A 10,974-nucleotide genomic window follows, 5' to 3' on the forward strand; every position below is an offset into this window, starting at 1 on the left:
GAAATTCCGCTATATGACGCCCGGCGCTTTCATTAACGTAGTTCCCGTTCCCGTATGAATATGGGGATCAAACATAGCCTATGACACTCGCAAATAACGTAGCTTTCTATTGGTGAAACAATTTTCCAAATCGGTCCAGTAGATCCAGAGATTACCTTTAGGGTAGTGGTAGGGTAGGGGTAGAGGTAGGGTAGTGGTAGGGTAGAGGTACGGGTAGGATAGGGAAGTGGTAGGGTAGGGGTAGGATAGGCGTGAGATAGGGGCACGGGTGGGATAGGGGTAGGAAAGGTATAGGGTACGGGGAGGGTAGGGGTAGGATGGGGGTAGGGGTAAGATGGGGGTAGGGTGTAGGTAAGGTAGGGGTAGGGTAGGGTAGGGGTAGGGTAGATGTAGGGGTTGGGTAGGGTAGGGTTGGGGTAGTGGTAGGGTAGGGGTAGGGTAGGGTAGGGGTAGTAGTAAAGTTGACATCGAAATTTACGCGGACGAAGTCGCGGGCGACCGCTAGTATATAGTATATATCACTAGAACGCTGAACAAGACTCACAAGAATGACAGTTGTGACACCGTTCGCCGTCCGTTACCTGTTGGGCTTCATCGGTCATTAACGTGTTCGAAGTGGCGTGCGCCTCTGAATCACAGAACTTCGGAGTTAGGTTAAATAGATCTTTTAACCAATACCGCAAAAAGGAAAGTGTTACTAGTTGAGTGTAAATTGGATCGAATTTAGACGACCACAGACAACGTTCGCGGTTTAGAAAGAAAAATATATTTCTCATAACTATGCGGAAATTGATGGACGAGTTACAACATTAACCACAGCTTTTTTTGTAGATTCTTTTAACTAGTTTTTACTTGCGTGCTCGTCCAATTGTGTTTTGTCTTTCCGGTTAAAAATCTGTGAACCGTTTTTTAAGCTGACGACATCCGGTGTTCACGATTCGACAGAATCTCTAACGCCGCTTCGGAGTAGGTAAACCTATATTAGACCAATCCATATTAATATAGTCAATATAGATAAAATATGTAAGCTTGGTTGTTTACTTAGTCGAGGTCACTATGCCATTGATGAGTTCCTCAATGATAAAGATGCTTGGAGGCCATTGGATCAGCTTCCACCTTCACACAGGAAGTAAAACTAAAAGAAATTGTAATGTTGTCATCAATTGTAAATTATAATATTGTATGATCTTTTTTTAAAGGAGCAACTGTTGAATTTCTCGCCGGTTTCTTCTCAGCAGAACCTGCCTTCCGAACCGGTGGTAGAATTTTCACAAATAGTCAACTGACGTGTTTTTTTGATACGCATTCTTACTATAGTTACCCCGCATTCTGTAAAATTAAAGCGCTGAGACATTGTTCGTTTCCATGGAAACTTCGTTATTTGTGACGTGAGTTAGTAAAGTTCAAATTCGAATAAGACTTGATAAAGGCGATTATTTCATCGACGAGTGTTAGCAGAATCAGATAACTGGCCGAGTAGTAGATCGACTTCGACGTGCGTGTGTGTCTAAAAGATACAAGAGATGCGTTTAGACATAGGCCCCTTGCATGGGCTTCTAAGCATAACGCTCTCGAACCGCATCCATCCAGCGGCTCCCTGCAACCCGCTTGATATCCCCGGTCCACCTAGTGGGGGTCGACCAACACTACGCTTTCCGATGAGGGTCGCCATTCCAGAACCTTCGGACCCCAACCTCCATCGGGTTACTTAAGATTATGTCACATAATTACATTTACCTGAAGGCTTACTTACATGTTTTAATAAACGTAGTCTACACGCTAAAATTGTAATGTATAGCCTCAATAGCTTATCGGTAGGAGCGGTCAGACTCATCACCGAGGGGTGGTGGTTCGATCCCGCCCCGTTGGTCTATTGTCGTACGCACTCCTAATACAGTCTTTTCCGACTAATTGGAGGGGAATGGGAATATTGGCAAATATTATTTTATTTTATAAAAAAAAAATGTCCATGCCTCCAAAGGACTCTTTTTTTATTTTTTTATTTTTAACAAGTTAGCCCTTAACTACAATCCCACCTGATGGTAAATGATGACGCAGTCTAAGATGGAATTGGGCTAACTTGTTAGGAGAAGGATGAAAATCCACACGCCTTTAGGTTTCTCCTTATCTGAAGCTACATAGGCTAACCAAACGAGGCAGTTCGTAACAACGAGAAGTAGTCACTACCGTTAACACAAAATAAATAATAACATTCGTAGCTTAACACAAATCTATGCTATAAATTATTTCAAACGCGTGCGAAGCCGTAGGCTAATTTCACCCAATCTGTAGACAAACTCCTGAAGGCCTTTCACTTCTAACTAAAGATTACAACCAGAATTTATATTAATTCATTATAATAATAATAAATAGCCTTTATTTCCAATAATATAAAAGTAATTACAAAACATTATTCATTATAAATCTAATATTAAATTCCACACTGGTTAATTTTGAAGTGTCGTATAAGACCGAGGCCATGAATGCTTGGAAAACACATTGTCTACAGATTTACCACAAAAATCATTTTCCCAAATACAGTGGGATGAGCCCAGATATTGCAGAAAATGTACTAAGTAAAAATGTGTTACCTACTTTGTTTTGTTTAAAAAGTATTAGAATAATTATCATACGTAAATGGGAAATAATAAAAGGCTTTTTTATTATTTATTTTATTTATTTAGTGGGATAAGCCGCTCTGCAGACTGGTAAGAGAAAGGATATTACACAGTAGCAGAGTTCCTTAATGACAAATTATTTTATATTAATAACATGTAAATGTATACTTAATGTTTTGACAATATTACTTTCGTTTAATTTTATTTTATTATGTTTGTTATATGACTTTAATTTATGAAATGACATTATAAATGATTGACAGTTCTAATATTAGTAAATAAAAATTATAATAATGTACTCGGCTTGCACGCCTATGAGGCAGATTGTGTAGGAACATTAAAATGTAACAATTTCTGTATATGACATTCTGGCAATAAATGATTTATGATTTATGAGAGGAACTTATTAGTACCTCCTCCAACGCTGCGGAGCGTGCCCGTTTGCTGGCTGTGGGAGAATGGGAATCAGGCCTTTGGGTATAAGCAATTCCTTCGTCCAGCACTAGTAGATACCTTGTTGAACGACACAACATAATGAAATGTTATTTGGATTACATGAATTAACATACGTTTATGTATATGAAAATGAACATGAACATTTTTCAAAACCCCCTATCCCGAAGGTCATGAAATTGTTAATTACACTCTCGATCAAGTCATCAATATTCTCTTTCAGTGCGCTTTCATTTGAGACCCCAATCGAGTATATTTGCAGACATTCGGTTATTCTTCCCCACTTTCAACCAACAGAACTTTTAAATGGCTCAACCGATTTTCATCAAACATGTCTAAGAACATTCGCCCCTATGTCACCTTTCATACAAAAAAACTAAATTGAAATCGCTTCATCCGTTCGGGAGCTCATAGCTCCCGACAGACAGACAGACACGTAAAACTCATAACATCCCTCTTTTTGCGACAAGGATTAAAAATACAGCGTAATACGACAGAAAACACATTTGGTCACAAATTCTAGTGACGATGTTTTAACATAAATCACACGAATAAAACATATATAACTTAAAAGTTTACCTTACTTTAGCACGTTATTAAAAACCGGTCAAGTGTGTCATTACCAATCGCCAAGAGTTCTGTAGATATTTTTCATATTTAAAAAGATTTAGAACAGAATATATAATGTTTCTTTTAAATTTCAAGTAGAATTAGTATATAATAATGGAAGTATTGTTCTCTTCCATTTTAGATAAATTCAAATAAAGTAGAACGGAATTAGATTTATTTGCTCAAAGACTTAATAGAAAAATCAAACTTTTTTTATAATTTTGTCTGTCTGTCTGTTTTTTCGGGCTTATCTCCGGAACGTCTAAAATTATTAGAAGGAATTGGAAGCGGTAGAGCAATTTAAATAATATGCATTTTTGTCTCGAAAAATGCATGGTTCCCGCAACTTTACTTTTTCCTTTTCAGTTTTATTTATTGGCGATAGGTACCCTAACAGTTAAATATCGATTTAGAGTTCTCAGGGAAAACTTTCACTCGTGTGTTTAACGAGATAATTATTTATTACCAGTTCTGTAAGTAGGTACTTACTTATGTTTACGTAGTCGTTTAAAAGCCATGAAAATAAAGTTGCAAAAATTTTACTTGTACGAAACCATTACTTTTTATAGTAAATTCTTCTTCTAAAAAGTGCTGTCGTGTGGAAACCGGAAAGGGGTGTGGATTTTCATTCTCCTCCTATCAAGTTAGCCCACTTCCATTTTAGATTGCATCATCACTTACTATCAGGTAAGATTGTAGTCAACTTGTAAAGAATTTAAAAAAAAATGAGCGATGTCACATTGGTGTATTTTTACAGATAAGAATGTAGGGGCACATCAATACCTACTTGTTGGCAGCAGAAATAACATTGCGGTCTTAGTACTTTCTCGTACGAGCTCCGTCACAAAAAGCTCTGCTACCACTAATACCCGAAACTGTATATTGGCGGAAGCACCTACTTGTAAAATAAGCGTACTTGAAATAAATGAAAAGAAAAAAACTAAAGCTTTCTTAAATTTGAATAATTTGAATAATATCCACTTTAATATATATTAACACAGCTGTCAGGAAAGCATTAGATTTGTTATGGACTAGGAACCTGTGGCGGTCAGATCTTTGTGACTTTATAAAAGTTTAAAGTTTTTCAAGTCATGCGCCTACTATAGGTTACGAGAGGTAACTATAGAGTGAGGGTCGTTGTGACTTTTACTGATTTCAAAGATCCAGACTTCAAAGTCAAAAGTCAAAGTAAAATTCACTTATTTCAATGAGGCTTTACGAGCGTTTTCGAAACGTCAACATAGCTCAGCGAGTCGCGAAGCTGAAGTGGCATTGGGCAGGCCACATAGTACGAAGAGCCGATGGACGTTGGGGTCACAAGGTGCTGCGACCCCCCATTAGGTGGATATCAGGCGAGTTGCATGGATCCAGCTGGATGTTGGCGGCTAGACACTATGTGGTGTTTGGAAGTCCATACAAGAGGCCTATGTTCAGCAGTGGATTAATGTTTATGATGATGATGAATAGAATAAGTTATAAAAATTAACTTTTATAAAATCAAGATGATCTGACCATCACAGCCTTTCAATTTCATTAGATAAAAATCAAAATTACTTACCAGTCTCAAATTTTTTAGTCCGCAGCAATTATGAAAAAATGTAAAATCAAATTCTAGATAGGCATGTAACACTGTCTGTAATTAAATATTAATTGTACCAGTAACGGGATTGGCGAGATTTCTAATTACATTTTCCTTGTGATGTACCTAGTTACCAACGAATTTGTTTTTAAATTATTTATTTATATAAATTACCTACTGACTTTTGCCTATTAAATATTGTCACGCGTAGTTCTCGTTACCGTGGGAATACGGGAACGGGGTCATAAAAGCCATAAGAAAGCCTTACCTACATAAGAAATCAATTTTTATTGTAGGTAAGTCTGACCGCTTTTTTTGTATTTTACTTGGAAATAATGGCTATATAGTATATTATTAAGTCTGACCGCTGCCTCATGACAATCATCATGAGGAGGAAAATTTTATTGTATTGTATTTTCTGAGCTTCTGCAAAGGGGATGAGTTCATAGAGTTCGGAAACGGAATCTCATATTTTATCTCCATTAAATTCACTTAGTAAAGGACATCAGTTAGAATGTTGACTCTTTTAGAAAGAGTGCAAACGGTAATAATATTTAGAGTTCCGTACGTCCATCTTAGGCGTTGAATATGTTCACTACTCAGACAAATCTACAAGCGCTTCCGAGTACCTACTAATTGTAATAAAACGATAATGCAGCTTTCCATTAGAGAAAAATTTTTTCAAATCGGTCGAGTAGTTTCAGAGTATATTCAATGCAAACAAACAAACAATCAAATCTTTCCTAAAGAGGAATATGATACCTAATAGATTTTTTTTTTATATAAGAGAATATTTGCCATATACTACTAGTCGGGAAAGACTGTGCTATGAGTGGGTACGACGAAGACCAACGGGGTGAGGATTGAACCACCACCCCTCGGTGATGAGTCCGACCGCTCTTACCGTTGAGCTATTGAGGCTTTTTAGGTCGTTAGTCAGTCAGTCAAGTATACTATTGGGTCAAATAAAGTCAAAGCCTCACGGAACTTTGCGGTTGCGTAGAAAAAAGCTGTAACAAACTTTCATAGAAAATATAGTACATAGATACCTACCTTATAATTTTTTTTTTAAGAGAAAGTAGTCATATGCTTACTTTCCTACTTGCAATACGCTTTAAAAAAGGTGCTAATTTTTTTTCATCACTTTCTTTGGAATTAATGGTACGACTATCTAATTATCTAAACGTGTGTGATTTAGAGCCTTTGATAGCCCAGTGGATATGACCTCTGCCTCCGATCCCGGAGGGTGTGGGTTCGAATCTGGTCAGGGACATGCACCTCCAACTTTTTCAGTTGTGTGCATTTTAAGAAATTAAATATCACGTGTCTCAAACGGTGAATGAAAATCGTGAGGAAACCTGCATACCAGAGAATTTTCTTAATTCTCTGCGTGTGTGAAATCTGCCAATCCGCATTGGGCCAGCGTGGTGGACTATTGGCCTAACCTTTCTCATTCTGAGAGGAGACTCGAGCTCAGCAGTGAGCCGAATATGGGTTGATAACGATATATGACCGGGGAAGGTCGGCTAATATATTATACATCAGATTTCAAAAATAGATGTATCTACTATCTAAAAAGAAGTTAATTAAATGATTTAAAACCCATCCAACAAGAAAGAAAAGAAAAATGATTGTTGTTTAAAAGTAGGTTGCTAATTCGTGAGATGCTAATCCGAAGTTTAAATTATTAAACAAACAATTGCACATTCAGTCAAGCAGATTTAAAACCGGTATTATGCTCGTATTTAGCCAAGATTTCGAAAAACAATCGTAAATTATATTAAGCGCACTGAAAAGTTAACTTTCATCGGTTTAGAGCTTTGTTATAACAGTTGTAATTCAAAATTCGAATGCCACGGACATACCAAGATGGTTCGGATCATTTTGACATTTGTTTTTTTAACTTTCGTCTCGGCAAAGGCTAAGGACCAGAAAGGATTTTTAACGGCTTTAGAAGAAAAATTGGAAAATAAATTGGTGTCTTACGGTTACGATTTTGCAAAGTGGATAGAAAATGTGAACGATAGGCGTTTGGGTAACAGTGAGTTGGGGAAGATGCTTAATTATCAAGAAATGAAGCCAAAATTCAATAAGATTGGAAGTGGTAAGTTACTATGAGATTTTTATTTGAATAAAAAAAAATTAGACCTAAAATTATTTTTCTGAATTTTTTTAATTTATTGATTTACTTGTATAATCAACGGCTTTACAGTACGTGATTATTAGAATGTACGTGATTATTAGAATTACATCTAAGGGCACAAAGACTGTATTCTGTTAATTTTTAGGGTTCCGTAGTCCCTTATAGTTTCGTCATGTCCGTCTGTCCGTCCGTCCGTCCGTCAGATAGCGTAGAGAATATTACTTCTAGAAAGTTGTATATTATCATGAACATGTACATTAAAAATGTGAACGAAGTCGTAAAATAAAATTTTGAAAAAAACTTTTTCTTAGAGTACCTCCCCTAGATGTAAAGTGAGAATGGTTTTTTTTTCTCGTTTAGTTTAATAAATTAAATATCACGTGTCTCAAACGATGAAGGAAAAACATCGTGAAGAAACCTGCATACCAGAGAATTTTCTTAATTCTCTGTGTGTGTGAAGTCTGCCAATCCGCATTGGTCCAGCGTAGTGGACTATTGGCCTAACCCTCAGACCAATTATAAAAGGACCTGTATCGCACTCATAGTCACGAACAAAATTGTCTGTCATTTTCTGAGGAAAACGAGCTTAAATTTGGTATATATCTTATACTAAACTAGAAGTTTTTGCCCGTTTTTTACACAATTCAATTACATAGAAAGGTATTTTTACGGAGCTCTTTAACCAACGAACACGATTACAACTATTTAACATCGATTCTATAGATGCAGTTTTTATAATCGCATTAGATCGTTGATCATATACTTTGACAGAGAAGTAACGTCTAACGAGGCAGGTCCTATACAATAATTGGTCTGAGGCCTAACCCCTCTCATTCTGAGAGGACACTCGAGCTCAGTGAGTCAAACATGGGTTGATAATGATGATGACTTACGCCAAACGTAGAAACTCCAACTTTTTTCAAGACAGTTACAAATATCCATTGTGCGTAGAGTCTCGCGGCATGAAGAAGCTTTCAATGGTGCTACTGCCGATCATCTTCCACGTGGGCGCGGCGTCCACCTGGTTCCTGCTCACCGCGCTCATGGCCACCAAGTCTGTGGCCATCGGCATCTTGCTGTTAGTCTTTAAGATTGCCGTCAGTTCCGCTAAGGTAACTACTACCACACAGTGAAGAAAGCTATTTTTATTTTTTTTTTTTTCAAAGACTATTATCTATGCCCTAGTTTTCGTTCTTCTATACTAATATTATAAAGCTGAAGAGTTTGTTTGATTGAACGCGCTAACCTCTGAAATGAAAGATTATTTCAGTGTTAGATAGCCTATGTATCGAGGAAGGCTTTAGGCTATATATTATCCCCGTATTCCCACGGGATTCCTGTTCCCGTGGGAATCCACGCGTCCACGCGAGTGAAACCGCGCGGCGTCAGCTAGTATCCGATATATCGAGAAAAAAAATAGCCTATTTGCTAATCAAAACATATAAAAATTTAAGTGTCCGTCTGTCATTTCTGTATAAAAATATATGTGTTTTATCAAGCTATTTAGGTACATGATCCTAAAACACAAACTTTTTTAAATTGAACCTGATGAACCAATTGAATGTCTACCTTATGATCAGTTTGAAAACAGTACCAAGTTATTTAGTAGTAGTAGGTAATTAACACAGCACTGGCTTGGTATCGCCTTCAAACTGATCAGAAGGTAGCCCATACGAGGTTATTTAGGTATCGCTTTTTAGTTTAGTAGAAACATTTTTGAGATTTTGAAGTAGGTTGTATTTTTCAATGACAAATTAACCCTGCTACGATCATACTCGATGTTATGCCCCTGTAGTGCTAGCCACCCACAGTCCGATATTACCACATGCCTGCAGCGCTGCCGGCATGACGTCCGGTAAATTCATTGTGTTGGTCGCGATATACATGACGGCTCGACTTGAAGCAAAAAGCGCGATCAACACACTATGCTTTTTAGCGGCAGCGCTGCAGGTATGTGGATATATCGGATCGTGGTTGGCTAGCATTATGGCCTTTAACAAGGCATGAGAAGCCCAAACAAAAGAACCTATAGTATTCTCCATGCCCACACTAAACAATTTATGATTAATAATTACAACACAAAAAAATATTGCACAAAATCACTAACGCGACTGGCAGCGAGACGGTGTCCACGCTGCCTAACAAACAACTGAGCTAAAGTCATCAAAACCCCTCTAATTTATACCTATACTGATAACTCCCCTCCACAATAACATAAATAATGAATGTGAATACCCGTAATCGAGGAAATTTTAACAATAGGTAAACATGGTATAATTTACAGTTTACTTCTTATATATAAATCTCTGTCGCAAACATTAAGTGGCTATTTTAATATATGATAGGAAATTCGTCATACTTTTATACTTCACTATGTTTCAGGTGGCATCGTTTTTCACGGCCTGGAAACATAAACATCTTCATTCGGAACATTCGTGGTCGCCGCATTTCGAGCATGGTAAGTATTATCATTATCAACCCATATTCGGCTCACTGCTGAGCACGAGTATCCTCTCAGAATGAAAGGGGTTATGCCATTAGTCCACCACGCAGGCCCAATCCGGATTGGCAGACTTCACACACGTTGACAAAATTCACCATTTGAGACACGTTATATTTAACTTCTTCAAATGCACATAAATGAAACGTAGGAGGTGCATCCCCGGACCGGATCCGAACCTACGCCCTCCGTAATCGGAGGCAGAGGTCATACCATAGATTTAAGAATCGGTACAGAGTAGGTCATACCCACTGGGCTATCACGGATCTCTTGCGATACTTCTATTCTTTATGCAAGTGTCTACCTATTTGAATAACTTATTCCTTCGACTGCTATACGGTTAACTGAGACCATTATGTATTGTGATGGGACTAAACTAAAATGAACTTAGTAACAATCAGTATGGACGATTCAATAATTAACAAAATCATAATTATTTTAAGTAAATGATCTGTTTTTCTTTGCAGGTCATCGTCGCATGATAGATGCTGGTAAGATTTAATTTTTAAATAATATTTTTTATAAATACTGCTTAATAAATATGATTTTGTTAATATCGCAAACGCAGGTCTGTCTAATTATTCTTTTATAGCAATTTTTTTTATTAGTGGTTATTTTCGGATATTTAAGAGGGATGAAAATACAGTCGAAAACGGATACTTAGGTACTCTGACTGTAGATGTAAAGAAACATCCCACTTCTGATTCAATGTTATTTATCCTCAAAATTAACCAAATAAAGAATTTAAATAGATAAGGGAAATAAAACATCTAGGCTAGATAAGTAAACAATCCACCGACCACCTAAATATAATGCATCTGCTTAATTTATATAAATCTAATTTTTTCCAGGTACCCACAGTTTGCCTTATCTCTCCTACAATCCTGATTGGAACACGGAGTACAACACTTTGTCAACTAGCTTCGTCCCTGAACCATACCACGGAAGCAACTTCAAAGATAGTATCGAAAAGAAGTCATAATTCACCTTAAGCAGGATGGTTCATCGACATCTCGTGACGAGACACAAGACTACAAATAATTTATTTTAGCCGACTTCAAAAAAAAGGCAA

At 37.2% G+C, this 10,974-nt stretch overlaps 1 protein-coding gene across 1 annotated transcript; it reads left to right on the top strand.

Moving 5' to 3' along the window:
- Positions 1-6,875: 6,875 nt before the first annotated feature.
- Positions 6,876-10,884, top strand: LOC112053777 (uncharacterized). Its single transcript, XM_052886984.1, has 5 exons — positions 6,876-7,360; positions 8,354-8,514; positions 9,785-9,860; positions 10,370-10,393; positions 10,754-10,884. The coding sequence occupies exons 1-5, from the start codon at positions 7,129-7,131 to the stop codon at positions 10,882-10,884; spliced, it is 624 nt and encodes a 207-aa protein (XP_052742944.1). The 5' UTR covers positions 6,876-7,128.
- Positions 10,885-10,974: the final 90 nt, after the last annotated feature.

Source organism: Bicyclus anynana, chromosome 18 (assembly GCF_947172395.1).
Source record: "Bicyclus anynana chromosome 18, ilBicAnyn1.1, whole genome shotgun sequence".
Taxonomy (NCBI): Eukaryota; Metazoa; Arthropoda; class Insecta; order Lepidoptera; family Nymphalidae; genus Bicyclus; species Bicyclus anynana.